General features: G+C 36.7%; 1 protein-coding gene across 1 annotated transcript in view; it reads left to right on the top strand.

Annotated features, from left to right (window-relative positions):
* LOC131063776 (uncharacterized) overlaps positions 1-22,245 on the top strand; it is a 233,543-nt gene that overhangs the window by 110,624 nt on the left and 100,674 nt on the right. Inside the window, exon 6 of the mRNA XM_057997708.2 lies at positions 7,357-7,482. Coding sequence (XP_057853691.1) covers positions 7,357-7,482 — 126 coding nt within the window. The remainder of the gene's footprint in view (positions 1-7,356; positions 7,483-22,245) is intronic.

The raw sequence follows: 22,245 nt of genomic DNA, 5'->3' as shown, positions 1-22,245 counted from the left end.
ATGGACGACCGAGATCATGCCACGAGGTCCTCAAAAGGGCCCAAAAATAGTTTAAAATAGTTCTGTCGATCTCCCCCTTAAGTGAAATCGGATGGCCAAGATTGGCAGTTAAACATACTGGCCCTACAAGCCTTATCGCTGTTTCACAGCCAGAGATAACTCTTTGTATTTGATTGCTGCGAAGTAGTGAAAACCCTCCTCTTGGCCAATATTAATCGCTATATCGTAGGGGTCAAGTGGCGGTGAGCCATAATTGCTATGACCTCGCGATATCTTTGTTTGTTCTTTATACCGCTGGCATTCACTGTTTCGTGATCCTAACTGGGTGGTTAGCTTTGATTGTCGCGAAACTGCGATAAACACTTTCCTTAATACTGCATCGCTGTTTTGCGAGGTGAACCCCGCCAACAGCTTACTTCGTCACAAAATGGCGAAAACATTTTATGTAATCCTGCCACGACCCATATCGCCATATCGCGAAGAGGGCCCCACTTTCTTTGAAAACCGCTGAGAAATAGCGATAAAGACTTAACATCACTGCCGTGACCCATATCGCTGTTTCACAAGCTTGACCGCACCATGGGCCCAGATCATTGCGAAACAGCGAAACAATAAGCGGTTATTGCAATATTGTGGGGGGACCAGAAGGTAAGTACCAAACGCCGTGAAACAGTGATAACAATATAAATCTTGCTAGCCGGTAGTGGGTAAGAAGGGGCCGGCCCCTGGATGGAAGGAGGACCCTTCTGCCAGTAGATTTTAAGTGAAATGACCGCCCTGTCCAGTCAACAATTGAAAAGAATAAGGCCAAGAAAGGTTTTAAGGCAAAAGCGGCCTTAGGGATTCATAGGGTTTTTCAGCTAGTAGATGATTTCTAGATCGGTTGTCTGCATGGCTAAGGTTGACACAAAAATCCTCAATAGGTACCAACACTGAGAAGGTATTAGGCATTAATCAAGATCTATATGTTGAGAGAGGCCAAGAAGTTGAAAAACAAAGAATTCTACAAAGGCACCGAGAGAGGAATTATCAAGAAGGATGGTCTAAGAGCTGACATCACAGAAGGTAGTAATGTTCTTGAGCTGAATATAGGTGGAGGTGGTCATTATCAATGCTAGGGAGAAGAATGAGAAACAAGATCAGTTAGTTTAGTGGAGAAGAGAAAGCAAAGAAAGTATACCAAAGGATTGATAAAAAATCTAAATCTGAAGCCCAATCTGAAACTTGAGAGAGGGTTATTTGAAGCGACAAACACATCCTCCATGCATTTACAATGAGTGGGTTCATATTCTCAGGCTATTGCTCTATTCAAACAAAGGGGATGCGGACCTTGTTGACCAGATTGTGTTGGAAGATGCTGCACAATTATCAATTAATAGTTGGTCTTCTTGGTTAGAGACAATTCCCTATCATGGGACATCACCTAATGACTTCGTTAGAGATAGAGGAGGTACAAGTGCTTTGAACCAAGGTGAAGTGGCTCACTATTGGCCAATCAAATATTGAGGGTCCAAACTAAATGAGGTGTCACTGGGATCAATAAGTGCATCTTATGCAACAACAATCATACCAATAGCTTCCGTGCCTTTGGAATTAGGAATGTTCTCATCATGTCTCCTTCTAACTCATAGTTCTTGAGTTATTACTAGAGTCTTTGCTAGCAAGGACGATGACATGATTGAAGAGGAGGATATATATAGTCAATTGGTTTCTAAGCATTGCTATGAGTCATTCAATTGTGATTAATTGTACTTTTGTATAATAAGATGTGTTGCAGTGTACATGATTATTTTTTGGTTTTTATGACTGGTGCCTTGATTGTGGTCTAGCTAACACACATATTGGTTGACTTATATGTAGAATGGTTAAGGTTAGGGTGATGCCTCTCATATTGTTATATCCTCCCTTGACCACAACTATTTGATGTACACTACTTATATCACTTAATTTGCATTGTCTCAATTCCATGAAATCTCTGTAATAACCTCAACAATTCTTTTTGATTTTTTAACAGTTTTACAAGCACACCAACACCCGTTAGGGTTAGAATAATGAAATCTAAACCAGTTGAAAGGAACCCTACACCTTTTGATCACCGAGAGCCCAAGCTAGGAGGGTGAGAGCATACAGTGACAGGGGATTGTTAGATGCAAACTTCTGAAAAGGCTTATTACAATAATGGGCGGCAAGCCAACCCCTTCCACTTTCCAGCGGGTAAAACAAGGAAACTTGGTGGTAAACCAGCCATGTAAACAAGAACACACTCAAGCACAAATCACTCTACCGCGATATTTCAGCGGGAGGACTTATTACTAAACAAACTCAACTCAACCGCTTATGCAGCGGGAGGACAATACAAAGAAATTACAAATCAACTCTACCACTTATGTAGCGGGAGGACATGAATTGGAAATTGCAATCACTCTACCACTTGTGCCGTGGGAAGACAGTATTACAGAATCAAATGTAGGTGGAAAGCCAGCCTCTTCCACTTTTCAGCGGGGGTTTACTTTACAATCTAGAAATGGCTATTGGTACTACTATCCAGCCTTACAATAAAGAGATACAATTCATAGAATAGAGAGATTATACTGTCCAATACTGATGAATACTTCCTAGCTTAACACACTTAGCAAACTCAAACACACCCATAGAGAAATAACACACCACTGATCACTAAACTGAAAAAGCAATCTGCTGTACGCATAACACGTAGAAAACAACCACTACCAAAATCACTGTTGTGCTCATAATTCGCCTAAAACTTCACTGAATGACACAAGAACATAAGCAAATGAAAGCTAAGACTGAGACGATGTAACAAGAACCTCAAACCTGCACCATGAACACCACCAACAATCGACACGCAACCCGAGACAGATCCAAGAAAAGTACGGCTAGCAGGGAAGTATGATTTGCTGCCAAAAATCAGAATGCACACCAAAAAAAACGCCAAAGTAGAAGAATGACCGCCTTCCAAATACGCTTCCAATGAGCTGATACCCAGAATGATGGGTTGCACAAGCAGGGAGATATGATCAAATCTTTGCTTCAGCCACACCAAACCAGCAACATTAAAAATACACACACCACATTGCAAATCTGAAAACACACACTGAAAACTTCACCAACATTCCTCCACTCAGCTAGGTACTATTTTTCAAGTGCAAAACTAGGGAGCCACAACTCCGAAGCTCAAGTTCAGTCACCATTCCGGCAACATAACGATATGATTTTTTCAAGATGATCAAATGAGGTGCCCCACCTTGTATATATAGATTTTGAATCTCAAATTCACATGAAATGGCGCCCAAATTCATTTGAAATTCACTTCATTTCATCTTCATGCCCCTTTCAAACATGGCATCCATTTTCCCAGGTAAGCCTAGTCCTGCATTTCCCAAGGTCCACACTTGCAACAATAGAATATTAGCTACATGAAATATATTTAATTTGGATGCCCTTTTCTGACTTGGGAAATAAAACATAACTTAGGATAAATGATATTATATTTCCTTCCTAAGTCATTCCTCCAAAATATAATCAATGAAATAATTAAATATTAAACTTTAAAATAAAGTAATAATATTTAAATTAATCAATTATAAATCACTCACTGATCACTGCCAAATCAACCATATGCACTGGAGCTCAGAAAATACTAATTCTGGACTAGATTGGAACTTTGCTCAATATTGCCACAAATAGCTCTACCTCAACTGACTTACTAAAATAGTAAGTCATGAAAACATCCCTGAAAGACATGCTCGTCGAACCCTGTGAGAGAGCTTGGAAAACCCAGAAAAACCTCAAAATCCAGTCAGTTGCCACCAACTTACTAAAAATAGTAAGTTCAGAAATCTCTCTGGAGAAAAATGCATGTTATACCACCGTGAAGCTCTCGAAAACCTCAGAAGGAATCCTCAATCAGAATTGCAGAAGCCCTACTAGATAAGCATCAATTGAATCACGCAAAGCTCCACAAAAATAGGAAACCCTAATTTTTCATCCAATCAACCTACGGGTCCCCGGAATAGGCCAATGGATCACTGATCACTCCTTACTGAGAAGGGGACATTACAATCTCTCATATGTTTATTTAATTATAATTATTTCTAAATGTGTTATTCATTAGTTTAACAAACATATAGTAGTTGAAAATAGAAATTTAAATGCTTTCCTCATGCGTTCTATCCTTTTTTTATTTTATTTTTATTTTTATTTTTTTTTCTTCCGTTTTAGTAATTGTTCATTTTTATCCACCCCTTGCAAACTTCGATTCTAGGGTCCCTTTGGTCCTTGTGATTCCTAGGGGATTATTAGATAATGTATGATATCTACTTGCCCTCAAAGCTACTTGGTCTATGAACAAACCAAAACTAGAACATTAAATATTTTTTTGGAGTTTGGTAGAGCTCTTTAAATTGCTTTGACATGGTTCGACCTTGATTCAGAATATTTCTATTTAGCCAGTAGGGATAAAGACAAAGGTGATGATTATAGAAGTCAAAAAGCTAGATATACGACCTTTTCAAATGTGGGAGAGAGCATATATTCCGCTGATCATACAGAGAACACCTCTGATTTCATTACAGACTGAAGAGATGCCATATTCTGTAATGTCCCCTTCTTAGCTAGAATCAACAAATCAGGATCAGTCTATTAATGAAGTCCTCGTAGACTGATATGAATGGACGAAGGACACTGGATTGGTGATTTTCTCCTATTTCAGAGGGCACTTTAGATTAAACATGGGTGGAATCAGTCGACAATATTGTTATCTCCAAGTTGCTAGTCTAAAACTGCATTAAACCCTAGAATATCTCCTTCAAAGGCATACATGAGTCTAGAGAGAGAGTGAGGTGCTTCCTTGCTAGGTATCCATGAGGAGAGAGATAAAAAGCAAATTAAAAGAGATATTAAAGTTGATGCATATTACTTTATAAATTCTCCCTGGGTCACTTAAAACATATTATGTTTCACCTTTCCTATGTACCTATTCCTAGTGAGAGAGTGAATGGGGAAGAGAGATAAAAGGTTAGTATAAGTGGAGAAAACATATAACATAAAGTGTATGTCCTAAGTGGGAGAATTGTTATGAGGATAAAGTAATCATTATTTAATTCATTAAATTTGATTGAGGTATTAGGGTTTCAACCCTAATTAGGGCAACTTGAGGAAAGGTTTTTAAAGATCATGGGAGACTCATTTGTATTCATGTTTTTGCTGTTAATTATTTCTGCCTCCTTGTGGAGCTTATCAACCTTAGGGTTTTGAGAACTTTGGAGACGGAAACCTCCATTGTTTTGCACATCTGCAGCTATGAGAAACCAGCCAAGGGTGTGAGTTGAAACTCCATATTCAGGGGTTTCCATTGAGCATCAAAGTTGAATAAGTTTAGTAACAAATCTGAAGCTTCATACTTGCTTGTGTGTGTGGCCGTACTTTCTAGATTGGAAGGCTTGGAAAATACGTTTTTGGATCATCTTTGCACGAGGGTTGTATTGGCATATGAGAACAAGTTGTGTGAAGAGTTGGCAGCAGTTTTGAAGAGCTTCTTGGATCAGTTGAAGAATTTTTTTATAGTGGCTGTAGTGAGGTGGCTGCTTGGCAGGCCAATCTCCTTTATAACTCTTTTGGTGGTTATCTTTGTCACAAACTTTGCTCTTGGTGGCTGTCCCTCATTGTACTCTCATCTCCAACACATCAATACAGTCCACAAGGTTTGCAGCAGTTAAAAAGGGTCTGAAAAGCATTAAATCAGATTCATATCAGACTGTATTGACTGAGGATTTGGAGTTCATAAACTATCCCAACTCAAGGGATAACTTCTGTCTATGCATTGCAAACCCATTGTCCCCAGCGAACTACCTTATGATAGCAATCTAGAGTGCAAAAGATCAGATTTCTGATCTTTGTGAGCTGATTTCTGAGTAAGCACCTCATTTTTGAGTGAGCTGCTCGCTGTATGTTCCATCAAAAGTTCAATTTTCTCCTCCTCCAACCACCGGGTATGTTAGTAGTGGGTTAAAGGACTTCATTTTTTGTAAGTGAACTATTGTCTGGAGATTGATGTATCTAATTTCAATGGAATATTAGTATAAGTGTTGAACTTAAATGCAATTTCAATTCTGTTTCAACTCCTACTTGAAGGCATTTGTTTCCTTCTTTCAAAAAAAACTTCAAACAAAAAAATACTACAACTTCTGCAACTTCTGTTTGAAAGATCACATTCAAAAGACACATAATATTATTAATATAATTAAATAACAAGCAGGTGTTCTTCTATTGTTCAAGCTTTTAGTGTCCTAGAGAGGGTGGGACATTACATATTCTTTGTCAAGTCTTGGGTGAATGTGTAGTTTATAGAATGGTATTCTTCATTGGCTATTTTTTGCAAACTGCTTATTTTTTCACAATATTTTCAAGAATTATATTTGCCAACTGGCATGATATTTTAAAACTATTTTCCAAATTCTCACTTGAAATTCGTGTAAAATTAATAGAATTTACCTAAGCATGGTTTTCCTTGGTCTCTGTAAAATTATTCAGGTCTTTGTTTATAGTAATCCTATGTTTTCCTTGGAATTTGCCTAAGCATGGTTTTTGAAGAATGATTTCCCAACCATTCTACAATGATCTGCCAACATTCTGTGCATGTAAAATGTTTTCCATTCGTTATATTTTTCCCTGGTTTATAGATGGTAAGAATAACCATTGTCAATCTCATACTTGTTTAAACATAATAATTCTTGTACAGCTGTGCTTTATGAATATGTAGACTTGTAGTTAGATGGTTAGATCTTGCGTTGGTTCATCTTGCAAGAAAAAGTATCTTGTGTATTTCCTGCTCAACAATATGATCATGTGTTTTTGTTTACATTTATCACCTCAATATTTTTGTTGATCTGAGAAGTATCAGTTCACGGTGATGCTTCAGTCATATTCAGTTACTTCTTTAGGATTCGAGTGTGCTAGCTTGTGAGCATAATTTGTGTTGTAGTTCTAAACATAATTGGAGAGGCAAGTTGTCCATTAGTTCTTGTGAGTAGATCAGATTCTTTAGTACTTTTTCTTTTGTATTACAACTACTTATTACATGCATGGATGCTTTCAAAGAATCTGGAGCTTGATTGAAGAATTGATCTTAATCAATCTTATCTACGAGGATAGGTTTGTATACTTGCCTAACTGAGTGTAGGGAAAACAAATTGTGGATGAATTTTAACCAAGAATGTGATTTAATTGATATCAAATTTAGTCAGTCTTAGGTTCATTACATGCAAAGCAAAAATGTAGTTTCTCTATCTAAGAAAATTGCATGTGCAAGTTCTGAATTCACTCATATTTGATCAGTTTGGGCAAGGAACATGTTGGATATGATCGTTTAGACTTTCCGCAACTCAAGCTAAGTGTGGTTGGTGGCCGTCCATTTTCTTGTGGTGGGAAGAAAATCTTTTATGAAAGTCTGATTGCTAAAAGGTTTGTTGGTTCAATACTGAACTTTAGTTGCTTATGGTTGAAATCTATTATCAGATCTCTTGTGTTTTATATTGACATTTCAGTGCATTGCTTTCATTGGAACATCTTTATTTGAATGCTTATGCTTATTTGTAAATGCAGTCTTCATAAAAGGGAGTCTTTCTTACTTAACTGTTTGACAAGCTTCCTTCTGTTTTTTCAAGCATATACTTGGTTACAAAGTTTAAGCTATTTACTAGCCATGAATAAGCATACGGTAACTGTTTGTAAAATATGACCTAGTACCCAAAGCTGGAAATGGATTAATCAAAAATATAATGTAAATATTAGAATCCATTGCTATCAATATTCTTTGTCAAATCCTATGCTAATATTGTTTAATTAATAATATAAATCTGTTTCATTTGCATCCTATGTCACTATGCACATAATGAATCTATTCACCCTACTTCTAGTACCAGTAATATTTGATCCATTTGAATAATGATATGTTGAAAGCAATTCAAAAGATCATATAAATACCTACCTATGTATTACCACAGCTAAGAGTTATAACTTGTATCAACTTTGAGAGAATGTCTTTCTTCCTTATTTTCTTTGTTAAATTTTAAGTATTTATATTATATTTTAAATTTTGTGGGATTTAACCTATATTATATTCTATATTAAGATGATCTTCATGATAGTCATTACACTAACAACCATTTACCTCATTTATCTTGGTAATAAAGTACTTGTGCTATATTATTACGTTCTTCATATTCCTTTAATAACCATGTCTAGAATCCTCAAGTCTAGAATCTAGTGCAACTCAAAAAGGTGGACACAAAATGAATAAATGAAGCACAAAGCTCATTGGATCCATAGAAGGATTCACTACACCAAGTCAAATAAAAAACTGAAAGATGGCCAAACACAACACAACTATATATAAGAACTGAAAGATGGCACAAATCTCTTGGACAAAACTAAGGGCAAGCTAAAAACTAAGATTTAGGTCTACCACTAGATCAAAAACAAATGACCAAGGAGAATGGAAACCTTACCAGTCAACAAACTGAAAATGATCCAAAATTAAAAAAAATGATTAGTTGAATTATATTATATCCAAGCAGGGAAACTAGATACCAATTCCGATTAATTAGCATGGTAAAAGACACCTCAAATCTTAGGGACAGCCATCATGGTGGACACACCAAATTTGTAAAACAAGGCTGTTAAAATATCCAAGAGAAACAGGACAGCTAAATAAATGGTCCTGGTCCAAAACAAGATGAAATTTTAAAGACATTTGAGGGTCCCTTGTTTATTAGGGGGCATGTGGAATTGAGACTTTAGGAGTTGGCGTTTGGAACAAACTTGAAATGTGGAATAAGCTGGAAATATCTTCTTCTTTAGGCAGGTCCTAACTCGATGGACCTTCTTCTTCACTTGATAAAACTGTCTTTCTCCTTTGCTTGGTTTTGGTAGAGGACCCTAACTCCACAAATTCTTTGGACGAGCTCGAAGCTGATCGCAAAACTCTTTGGAATTTGTCTAGTGAGAAAGAATTGATGTGATCGAGCATGACTTTCTTTAATTCTGTTGAGGGTTTGCAAGTACTGGCTGAGGATTTGCAAGAGCTGGTTGAGGTTGTGCGGGAGCTGGCTAAGGATTTGCTTGATTTCTTTCAGCTGCACGTTCTCTTCGAATATTAGCATCAATGCAATCAGCTATTTCTTCTTCCTCCTCAAGAATAAAGCGCATTTGAAACCAGTTAGGAGTGTTTTTTCTTACTCTCCACTCTAGGGTGTATAATTCTGTAATGACGTTTTCTTGCTCGTCATGGAAGCCCAAGTTTGGTTGCAATACTGGATCAGGATCTCTTCTTGGTTCAGGCAGAATGATTGGAAGCCCCATTTTTTGGATTTATTGAGAATGAGCAGGTGGTGACTAATTGGCGGGTTCAAGGGATAGTCGTTGTATGTCTCTAAGAATCCGTCACTGAGGGGCTAAGAATCTTTGTTTTTCCAAATCCTTTTTAATTGCCCGTTCAATTTGTCAACCCTTCTCTTCTTCTTTAGCAATATCATGGCTCACTTGTTTGAATTCAGCGTAATCTGTTTGGGATTTCCAAGCAAGCGAACGCAACTAATTAGTAATGTCTGGCTGTCCTGACTTTGGTTGTTCCAACGGCAAATCAAAAGGAAACTCGTGCGGCAACACCATACTTCATCATGTCTACTACCTTAGCTTGTGAACAATTCGTTGGTATTTCTATTCTTGCCCTCCTTCTAGCACCAATTTATGTTCGTGTACATTTTATCATATACCCAACATTAGAATAAAATGTCCAAGGATACTCTATCCTCTCTTGAACAAAATCACTACGTGTGCCAAGATTGCGAGAAAGACCACACGGCAACTCCAAGGTCTATATGTGCAAATGGGCGACTTTATGTTGGATAGCTTCTTTGGTGTTGTATGCTGAAATACAAGGGGGACTTACACTCAACTATGTTGATCACAAGTTAGGACTTAGACAAATATAACAATGAATGCTCTCTCTTTTTTTGAATTTTCAATTTTGGACTTAAAAAAAAAAGGACAAAATGATGAAGGTTTAGAAGTTTTATAGTATTTCTAATGAATTCAAGAGACGGTAAAGACTGGGTGAAACCAATAACAACACTTTGTTTCACCACGCTAGGACAACTACGCAAATTGGGTGCAATCTTCTAGGATTGTGCTCAAGATTTTCATACTTGTGAATAATACCATCAATCGAACAAATATTTACTCAAAGTAGAAGTTAAAACATCCACATCATAAGCTCAAACTAACTTACACATTGAATGAAAATCATCCATCCAAAGAAAGTATGAGCAAGAGTTTAACCAATCTAAACTATCAAATCCTTCATTCATCTAATAACTTTTGAAAGCAAATTTACTCTAAGCAAATCTATTCTATTGTTGAAGAAAGATATGCAACCATGCAACCACTTAATAACAATAAGGCTTCATAGCAAAATCTGCAAATGAACTTTTTATTATTCAAGTAGCTCTAAGCAACAATTTCATAAATCTCTCCACAACAATGAAAATGAGAGAATAAGAGTTTATATAGAGTTCTGAGAAACAAATGAATGGCCAAGATCGATCTAAGATCAATGGCTTAGATCAAGACAACACAACCCTAGATAGAGTTTCCCAAAATAAAACCAAAGACAAATGTATGCCAGACAAGTGGCGTGAAGAGCTATCTTTTAGGAGGGCACATCCTTATCCAGACGAGCAGCAGTGTGTTCAATGAATCTGGACACAATCGAGTTGACCTCTTCCATGGTGACATGTGGCAGCTTCTTGATCCCGTATTCCCATCCATCCAAGTCGTCTGCACAAGAGGAAAAAGCAATTTCCCATTCCAGCTCTTGTTTTTGGAAGGCATCTCGAATGGATAAGGATTCTGATGCCTTGGTGAAATTTTGTTTTAGGACTGGTCTTGCGATGGTGAAGAAATCTCCTGAGTTTTTGCGCTTGAGATTTTCTAGTCGCATATCACTATCTCGGATAGTCTCCGTTTCCAATAAATCAACAGTTGCAAGGAAGATTTTACTTTGTATTTCTTTAACCTGCTTTTCGGCCTCAGTACTTTCTGCCTTCACCTTCTCTAATACTTCACTTCGTGCAACCAATGTCCAATGCCATGCATTAAAATCATATGCAGCCCCTGCTGCAATAATCTTTCCATCATTTAGTTCTTGTTTAGGCATGCCTTTCAACACTCTAAGGCGCGAAATAACTCTATCGTGAATATCCTAGAGGTTGGCCCATGCTTCTACCATGCTCGCAATTTTGGAGAGCAAAAAGGAATTCTGTCCATATGTCAGCATCAATTTTTCCACGAATGTGGTTGCTTCTTCTCTATTGCTTGCCATCCATTCTTTAGCTTCTTTGGCTGACATCTTTTCTTCTTCAAAATTCTCAATTGTTTCTTGCGAGGATTTCAAAAGTGGAGGAGTTGCTGCATCGCCTTGGTTAAGCGGCTTGGTCAAGTGCTAAATGTATTCCTTCAGGCGCTCAATCTCCCTTTTGTACACTCTCTTCTTTCCTACTTCTTTGTCTATTCTTGCCTTCATGGAAGCGACTGAATTGTCTAAGTCTTCCACCTCTTGACGTTTGGTAGTTGGTCCCAAGTCAAAAGTGGTAATTTCGTATTCATGATGAGTAATGTCTTCTTTTGACTTGTTTACTTTTGGTACAGCAATTTGAACTGTACGACAACTTGTCTCATCTCTCTGGATTGTGGAAAACTTCTTGGCACGCTTTTTGCAGCGACTTCTCCTAGTCTGGCCAAGAAATTGGTTGTCATCTTCCTCTTCCTGAACTTCCACCGATGCTTTTATTTTCAGTCATTCTTTCAGCCAATTAGTAATCGTAGGCTGCTCAATGCCTTCCTCTTCCTGATCATTCTCTTCACATGGCATATTTTGGTCTTCTCGAAGAGCAGAAGTCATTCCCTCCTGAAATTCATTGCCCAGAATATCCATTTCATTATCTGACTCCAATATTTCTATGCCTGTGTGTTGTGACGTCTTCACACATCGCCCCATTGCAAATGGGGACCCCCACTTTTCGCTTTTAAGAGTAGATGTTTTGCCTAGCTTCCTAGTGTTTGCCTTTGCTTATCAGAGGGGTTTTGAATTTTGAATAGGATCATGTGTTTCAAATGTCAAAATGTTAGACCGATCGTGAGTTTTGCCTAAGGGTTTTGATTTATTCTTGCTAAGTGTTGAGTTTTAATTTTGCCTTGACATTTGAGCGTAAATAGGTGTTTTGAATGTACTCGTCGGTGATATTTAAGTGCCTAGGTGTTTAAGGTCCTTTAGGAATTGTTTTCTCGCTCCTAGGAGGTTGTTCAAGTTGATTTTGCACTTTATCCCGATTAAATTCCTATTTTTTTCGCTCAAATTTTGATAAATTTGCTTAAGTCCTGACGCGTTTTATTGAAAATTCTAAGTGTCCAGATGATTTTAAGTTGTAAAATGATCAAATTCCTGATGGACCTCTTTTTCCCCCCATTCAGATTCTAGACATGGGGCGATTTTCCACCAAGGAGGCCCAAAATTTGTTTCAAGTGTTGGAAATTTTCTTGATGAAGGACGAATTTATGAAGTTTTATGTGGATGAAATTGCCTATCCAGATGAAGATCCATTTTCCACCAAAGCTATTCATGATCAAAGTTTGATGGATTTTAATGCGGATAATTGTCCTAATGTGTGGCGAATTTCCCCCAAGTATGTGTTATGATGATTTTCGATCTGGATAATCTACCAGATAGGGATCGATTTTCCCCAAGTGACAATTTTGATGAATTTTCATTTGGATTTTTATCCAGACATGGGACGTTTTTCCCCCAGCTGGTCAAATTTGAATTTTTTTTAATGCAAGTTGTAAATGTTTGTTCAATTTACAATTCAATATGGAAGATGTATTCTAATTTTATTCTTTATATATCTATGTATTTTATCTCTATTATAATTCTGACTATCTTCTTTGTTTGGTAGGTAAGAGGAGTATTTATTGATTTCGATATCCTCTTTCACAAATACCAAATGCTATATATATATGAGAGCGTAGGATCAAGCAGTGCCTTGACCGGTCATGTCTTATGGACATGACCGATCAAGACACTACTTGATCGCACCCTTTGGTATATATTATCAACCGGTGTTTAACATATTTGTCAGCCCGATATTAATCGGAGTTCACGTAACATATTAACATATTAACTAGCCCGATATATTAATCGGGGTTCACGTAACATATTAACATATTTACCGATATGCCAATCGGTATTAATGGTGGTGTTTGGCGTGGGAAATTAACCGAAGTGAATCAGTGTCTATGTTAACTGACACCGATCACTAACTAAAGGTTGTATTCATTAAACGGTGCATACTATGCCACCCAATAGCAAGTTGATAATTATTTGCTGGGAACACATCCAATATAGATCAGGATAGATGGTTAACTTGATAACTATCGTTGATCACCAATGTGCCATGATATGATTATCGATATTGATATAGATGAGCAATAATCATCAAATAAAATAGGTTGAAGTTTTCTTAATGGTTTAATCGATAGGATAAATGATTGAATGAGAGACTTCATTTATCTCTCATTCAATCATTTGTCTTATTGTAGCTACCATGCATTAATACAAGTGGCCAAATTTAATTTTCTTTGCATTCGATAATGATTTTTTAATTATAAAAAACAATTATTTAATGATTTGCTATGATCATTTAATAATTAATTATTTTCCTAATGCAAATCGATTTTCCCAGGCAAGTTTTTATCCCACATTGCTTGTGTGTTGAAGTTTCAAGGAGAGAACAAGAATAAAAGGACCCAGGCAACATTAAAATATTACTATAAGTGCCATTTGTGATGGTTAAGTGGCTGATTAAAGGCAGATTGGAGGTCCCAGCTGGGCGATTTTTGCCTAAGTGTCCATTGGACACCATTCTTCGAAGCTAAGTTGCAGATTTAAAGAGTTTGTTTGCCCAATCAGATCTGGGCGTTGCCATTGAGGAGAGTTAAAGCAAGTATTGGTGGCTGATTAAGCCATATTTTCTGCGAACTTGAGGTGGCGCCATGATTGGAGGGGCTGCGATTTTGTTAGTGAGGCAGATTATGCCATATTTTGGACAAATTTGAAGGCATTGTTGAGCTCCATTGAGGTTTGAAGGCTGCCATCACACTTGGACCTCAGCTTTTCACCATTGCTAGAACTTCCCTGGGCACCATTGTTGGCTGAAGTGTGCATTTCCAAATTTAACTTTTCACTCCCATCCATCTTCACGGTGATGTCCCCCAAACTGAATTTCATCAAATGTAGTTGCTACTGAGAAAGCTGTATTATCTTTATAAAATATTAACAGCCAATATAACAAAGACAAAAGATTTGCTATGTCCCTCTCATAATGTAAATATAAGGGGATATAATCTAGTACGTTACATAAAGAACAGATGATAGTAATAGCTCTTACCCATACGCAAAGAAGACAAACTCCTGCAAACAGAATTAACATCAGTCAAGAAGAATATAATCTATATTTGAAAATATGATATTACTAACATTGGATAAGTCATTAAATCTATCGATTTTTAGGAGAGAGTAGTTTTGAATATATAGTTACTATGAATTAATAGCAGTCTGTTGACATCTCAGGGGTATTGTTAGTATCTGTGGCGGCGATACCATACTTGGTATATTATGGTCAAACAAGGAAGACCGAATACAATAATGTTTGAATCGGTATCTTAGTACCGATGTTTGATTAATTACATTTGTTTAAAGGAGCATATCCACAGAACGATAAGAGAAGAAATAATGTAGGAAGTAATCACAAGGGGATGACATAGTGTTTAATTGTTAATCATTATCTCAATAATGCAAAGGCAGAGGAAGTTATCGAGATAGCGAATATAAGAAACTAGTCCTCATTATTATTAAGTTACTTGATACTGGCGGATTATTAATTAATTAGTTATCCAATATGGAAAGGTGCGATTAACATACGAAAAGAAGCCTTAATGAATAGATGTATCTTTTGGATACGCAACCTATCATATTATTATCATATTCTTGATCAAGATATAAAGACATTTGAACCATTGAAGGAGAGGGGATAGAAATGGATTAGTGATTATTTTCAATCCATTGGGATTGGTACTGTGTGCCTCTACCTTCTCAGGCACAAGTTGGTTGCTAGAACATAATTCTACATCACATACAACACTACTGGTTGCAAGCAATGGGATTGCTATAGGGGTTATTGTTTTAGCAGTAATCGCACGATTCAGATGTCAAGTCAGTTTAAGCAATTCGTATTCAATTTAGTCGCATAAGCTTATCACCTCATTGAACTAGCAAGGAACATATTAAGTACAGAAGAGTTAATCTTAACATTAATTACACTAGGTACATGTATATGAGACAAGATCCTCTAGCATACATTTAAGTGTTGAATCAGAATCAACAATAATATTGGTACTTATGGCATCATATTGTAAGTAATATCAATAGCAACTATATTGCCCTTAGCAATATTATATACCAAACACAACATGATTTACAATTATCTTAGGAGGTGGGAGCTTGTTATAAAGGAAGCAATACCACGTGGGGAGTCTTTCTTTTGACAGAGATATCTAAAGGAGGAAAAGGGATTTCAGAAGAAAACTCAGGTTTATTAGTATAAGATTAAGTTTGCCAAGTGTTTTGTGGGCTCCACACAATAAATATTCTTATTCCTATAATAAATGAATTCTCACTCAGTGTTTGCAGCAATAAGAAAAGGTTTGGAGATTTGGAGATTATTATTGTGTTTTAGCAGCAAGCTCCACTAAAGGGAATGGGACCCATTTGAGAGTCTTTTGAATATGGGTTGTGGTTTTTATGTTAGCCCCACTTAAGCTTTGCAGATTATTATTTGGGAATTTGAACAATCAACATTATCAAAAGGTGAACAATGATCTAATAGGAGTCAACAACATGTTGAAGATTGAAGATTTTGCTTGGAAAAATTATTTGTGTTTTTTAACCATTCTCCACTAATTGTGAGATATCAATCAGATGGTCTAAGGGGATGTCTACAATATAGAAACAAATATTTCAAATAAGAGAATCTATCAAGATAAGTACTACTTTCCCAAACTAGCCTTAAACTTTAAGTTGAATATTATAATGAAATATATTCAATTTTGACAAAATTATATTTATTAATGTATTACAATTCTCACTTTAAGTTAGAATTGTTGTTTCAGGATTAAATCAAGGTAATTCTTGAATGGGGACATTACATTCACACTTGGGAGATATTGTTTGGAAGTCATTTTAGAGTGGTTTGGAGGCATTTTCTGAGTACACCATTGTTGGTGTGAAGTTTGAAGCTTCATTCTCAAGCTGTCTTCAGACTTATTCTTCATTTCTAGCCACCTCTACACTTGGGAAATTTCACTTGTGCATCATCCTTATGAGTTTTTTGGGCATTTGGTGGAGCTTCCATTGCTGATCTGATCTAAGTCTGAAACTTCATTTTCAGATTTGTCTTCAGACTTAGATATTCGTTACCAGCCTTTTGTTTGTGCCCAGATTTGACAAACTTCACTTTGGGAAGGTAAAATCCATCAAATACAGGTGTTTTCTATGACTGCGACAAGTTTAAATGCTTGATTTATTGAAGTTGCAGGTTGTCTTCAGACATTGGACAACCATTGTTGGACCTTGGAGGGGTGTCTTCAGACTTTAAGAACTAAAAATTAGACTTTTCCACACCCTTTTCCAAGCATTATGGTATACTTCCAAGCACTAATTTTGATATTTTTTTGAGTATATCAGGTTATCTTCAGACTGAAACTTCATTTCCAGCCATATAGTTGTGCCTAGATGTGACCATTTCTGAGTTTCGAGGGGCAAAATGATTCAAATACAAGCATGTGACATTGGACTTTCAGAGGGTGTATTCAGAATTAAGAATCATAAAATCAGACTTCAATACACCATTTTATGAGTATTTTTCAGATATTGGAGGGTGTATTTAGACTCGGTCCTCAGAAAATCAGACTTTTATTACAACCTTGATATAAAAAATCAGTCACTTTCTGAGTGTTTTTAGACCTCCAAGTGATATTTCCAAACCTAGACATTCATTTTTGGGCTCCAAATACTTGATTTTCTGAGTTTTCAGGGGTGTCTTCAGACTTCTTTACTGCAATCAGACTTATCCTAAGTCTGAAAATTGGTTTTTCTTGAGGAGAATTTTCCAGATTTCAATCCAGACCTTCATATTTTCCAGAAATCGGTGTTACAATTTTCTAAGATTACCTATCACATGTTGGGACAAATGTCAGGAACAAAGTCTTGATGATGTTTGGATGTCCACTCCATCGAATGATGATCCAATCAACACAAAATGTTCAAGGACAATGAGTCTAGATGAGGGTCAGATTTCCACTTGAAGACATAATTACAACGGAAGGGATGAATCAATAACAAAGTTGTCCAGATAGGCATCAAATTTTCACCAAGTGAAGGAATGGACAAGGATAATTCGGATGTTTTGAGAACTGATCCGTTCGTATGTGGATGGATTTCCCACCAATGTTAAAATCAAGTTCATTATACCGGTGTTTGATTTAATGTTTATTTGTTTTGCAGTACTGTTACGAGGAAGCGAAGCATGATGATCAAGACTCGAAGGAGGATGCATATTGCAAGGACAACATTACAAATTCGGATAAGGAAGATCAACACTTCAAAGATTGGATGAGGATTTTAGGATAGAGATTCCAGAGGGTGAAGATGAGGACTAGATCAATCATGAAGAGGACTTCACCTTGATGGTGAACAAATGAAGGAAAGCAAGTTCAAGACATGAGCACAAAGGGATTTTACATTAAGAAATCCGGAACTACATCAAGGAATTTCAATATCAAAGAGCACCAAGGAAGGAAATATTTCAAGATTTCAAGCTTGGGAAAATTTTCCAAACATAAGAGAGAAACAATTCATGGAATTCCCTAACATAAGAATGAAATGCAAAGTGTTACAAGGAATTCCAAGCATCATGAAGAATGTTCAAGGAAAATTGATTAAGTGTATAAGGTAGGTTGAGGTGGCATCCTAGTCGCCATCCGTTCAATCAAAGGGTGCCAAGTCAACATTCATTCAAGGAGGGAATAAGTGACACATGGCGCTACACCAAATATCATTTATCTTACTTACCCTCGTTTCTCATTGGCCAATGTAATGGTGGTTGTAACAAACCCTAATTAGGGTTTTATCTTGTAATCTTGGCCGTTGATCTTGAATCAATTTGAGCCATTCATTTCTTTTGAGGCTCTATATATACCCCAGTGCCTCTCATTTGTAAGCGAGACATTTTTGACAATTGTTGGTAGATGCCACAGATTTGAATATAAATCATTGTTCGAATTCATGGTGATTTTTGTTTAAGTCTTGTCTTGCATTCAAGGTTCTCCAAGTTAGATTTGAATTTGCTTTCAAGTTTGTTAGATTGAATGAAATAATTTGTTGTATATATTCGTGTGGAATCCATTTATCCATACCACTAGCCTCTTGCTGATTGTAAGTGCATCGTGCGTGGTCAACTGGAAGTATATGCAAGCTTAACTTCGATTATTATACGTCCATTGTTATGCATCAACTTGGATGGTATCAATGTTTGATGGTAGTAATTTGGATATCTTTGGAATACACCTTAGATAATTGCACTAAGCTTGTGTCAAAATCTGTTCGACTTGATGGTGAGACCTTGCCTAGTTTGATTCCATTGAATTTGTTCATCACTTCTTGCATTCTAGGCCTTAGAATAGACTTCATAACCCTATTCCCTTTTGTCCTTTTTTTAGAAATCTTTGGTAGAATTGAATCAAGAGCTTCATTGCTAAATCCTAAGTTATCAGCATACCCATTCCACATTCATGATATGCAAAGTTGATTCGAACAATTGTGTAAGTCCCCTTGTGATTCCAACATTATCACATCAAACCATTGAACTTATCCACACATAAAGACCTGACATTTTGTAACCTTGGAGTTGTCTCATTTGATTGCGAAGCATAGCATTTGAGAGACATTGTCCAAGAGAGGATAAGATACCTTGGTATTTTATTTTGTGTTCGCATGTGCATAAAAAACACATCAACACTATGGGAGATGGAGGTTCTTCATCTTCTTGTTGAACTGTCATCACATTTTCCCCATGGATTGGAGAAGGAATTTCTATTTCATCAAGTGGCTGATCCTCTATAATCATCAGGCTTTCCAAATTCCTAGATGTAGCAGAATGGGGTGGCTCTGACCTCTGCTTCTTTTAAGTAATTTCTTCATTTGCGACTTCCTTCCCTTTTGACCTTGAAGGGTCATCAATTGCTTCCTTCCTTTTTCTTGAATTGACGCTTTCAACTAGCTTGGCACTTTCTTCATTGGAGGAGTATGACTCTATGATGCCCATCAGGTTATACGTGAGAGTCACACCTCTTCGCTTCAGCCCTTGGACTTGTTGGTCAACCTATTTGAAAATTGGCCACATCAAGGTGGTTAGATCAGCGAGTTCTGGTTCTGATCATTTCATAGGAGGAAGAGGCCAATTTTCTTCAAAGTGCAGCTGAGTGTATTCTCCATCGTCCTCCAATTGATCAGGCACTTGGAAGAGCTTAGTTGTCCTGATCAAGCTTACTGGCAGTCTGGACCATAGCCTTTTCCTGACTTCGAACTCATCTGCAGCATTTGCCCAAAAATCTTCTAAATCAATTTTTGCTGTCCTCATTTTTGTTTCCAAAAATGAAGGACCACTATAATAACTTTTTTGTGAAAAAATGAAAATTTTTACTCTATGGCACGCTTCCTGAGGCAGAATTTTGACGAATCCTTGGACTGGCTTAATCATTAGTCTATCCTCGAACTACGTTTCGAATTTCATCAAATTTTGGGTTCGTTTGCTATCCCTTTCCTTCAATTTGGGGTTTTAAAACCCCGACTACAGGTGGAGAATTTTCTTCAAACTGCAAGTTTTAATGATATTCATTGTTTTGGTTGTTGTAGGGGAATTTTTAGCTTATTACATGTGCATCTTTATTAAAAGATGTTACTTGCAATTTGTTTTAAATTTCCCATTCTTGTTTTTGTCTTTTTTATTGTTTTTTTGTCTTTTTTAGTTAAAATAGGGATTTTTTGACTCAATTACAAGTAAACTTGTAGTTTGGTCAAAAAAACCCTACTTTAATGGTTTTTGCATGTAATAGGGATTTTAAATCCCCATTACATATGTGCAAGTATTTCTAACTTGTTGTAGGGATTTTATTTCCCTTTTACAAGTAATTAAAACTTGTAGTTTGCTCCAAAAAACCCGATTTTGCCTTGCAAGTGCATTTTTGACAATTTTAAACTTGTCATTTGTCCAAAAAACCCGATTTTGGCTTGGCAAGTTAAAAAGTGAAAAATAAAAGTTGTCATTTGTCTAAAAAATCCCGATTTTGCCTTGTAAGTGGAAAAAGTGAATTTAAAACTTGTATTCTTCTCCCAAAAACCCGATTTGCATTCTCTTATGCAAAATCGAACTTGTCTTTTGCTCCAAAAAACCCGAAATGCAAGGAAAAACGATTTTTGACCATTTCAAGGCAAATTTTGTGGAGAGATTGTTGGAGGAAGGAGGCATTTTGGTTTGCATCCTATTTTCATGCATTCATGGACATCTTTCACACCAAATGTAGGTTGCATTGACTGGTTTTTTCGCTCTAAATCAGCAACCACGTTTTTCATAAATGCCACTTTTTGAGGGTTTAAAACTTCAACAAACTCCACTCTCCTAAATTGTTTTGCCCTTTCTCATCTAGGCGTGGAGTTTAGGAGGATTGTTGAGCTATTAAATGATGCCATTTGGTGTGCAAATGATGGCCACGTTTTTCCCACGCGACTCCCTTTGGCTACGTTTTGCAACATTTGTCATCATTCCTTCTACTTCCTCCTTAGGCATTTTGCTCCAATCCTTTTAGGCGTTCTCCCTCATTGGCAATTTGATCTTCCAAATTTGGGATTGCTGCTACATTTATCAGTTTGGGGCATTTTTGCAAAAAATGTGATAAGGGTTTGGCATTACGGATTGCTCCTTTTTACCGGTTTTGCTTGTTCATTCCAAGAATTGTTGCATTTTTGGAGAAACATTTTGCATTTTCAAGAAAGGTATGTTCTCTTTCCTTTCTTTCCTTTTTTTTGGTTATTTTCTTGTTTTCTTGTTTTTCTTTCTTAGTTGCATTTTTGTAAATATGTGTTGTTCTTCCCCCAAAAATCGGTTTTTGTGAGAGAAGTTTTTCCCCTTTGGTATGCAATTTTTGAATTGCATTGTTCTTCCCAAAACTCCCTCTTTACTTGTATTCGGGATTTTTAATTCGGATTACAAGTTCACTAGAAATTCTTGTTCTTCCCCTACGGTTAAGGAATTTAACCATTTTTGGTTAAAATTCCAAGTTAAAAAGTGTGAAATACCCCTCCCTTGCAAATTCGGGTGTTGAAAATCGGATTACATGTTGAAGAGTTCTTCCCATTTTCATGAAAATGATTTTCTCGGATTTTCCCATTTCTATCCATTCATGTTCCCCATATCCGTACTTTTCATTTCCATCATTTCCCACAAGTCAAAATCTCATTTTTCGTCCATTTTTCCATTTTTGAATTTACAAGTGTACTTGTATTCGGGTTTTAAAACCCGATTGCATGTATGTCCTTTCCAACTTGTATACTTGCGAAAATTCTCCCAAGATCCGAAATTGGTCAAAGTCAAGATTTTCCCATTTCTACATATTTCCCCTCTTCCTCTCACAAAATCGCGAAATTCAAGAATCAAAGTTTTACCCATTTGAAGAAGGAAGAATGATATTTGCAGCTGACTATGATGTTGCCTTAACTCTTTTAAGTCTTCATCACAACATTCCAGGTTCACAATCAATGTCAGATTTGCTGACATCTCCAACTCCAAAGAAAATGAAATACAAATATGACAAATATCAGAATGAGGTTGCACCTTCCCAGGTTTCTTCTCCTTTGGATCGCATCAGAGACACGGAGATAGGGCATTTGTGATATGGCAAAATTCATCAACAGGGTAGAAGATCCACAGGATAATAACTTGCAGCGGCTGTTGGACAGCCATATCCATCATGCATCTTCCTTCCTAGTGGCTGCCCTAG

The sequence above is a fragment of the Cryptomeria japonica genome, chromosome 5 (assembly GCF_030272615.1).
Source record: "Cryptomeria japonica chromosome 5, Sugi_1.0, whole genome shotgun sequence".
In the NCBI taxonomy this organism is placed as follows: domain Eukaryota; kingdom Viridiplantae; phylum Streptophyta; class Pinopsida; order Cupressales; family Cupressaceae; genus Cryptomeria; species Cryptomeria japonica.
Note: the sequence above shows the minus strand (reverse complement) of the source record. Positions and strands in the feature narration are given on the sequence as shown.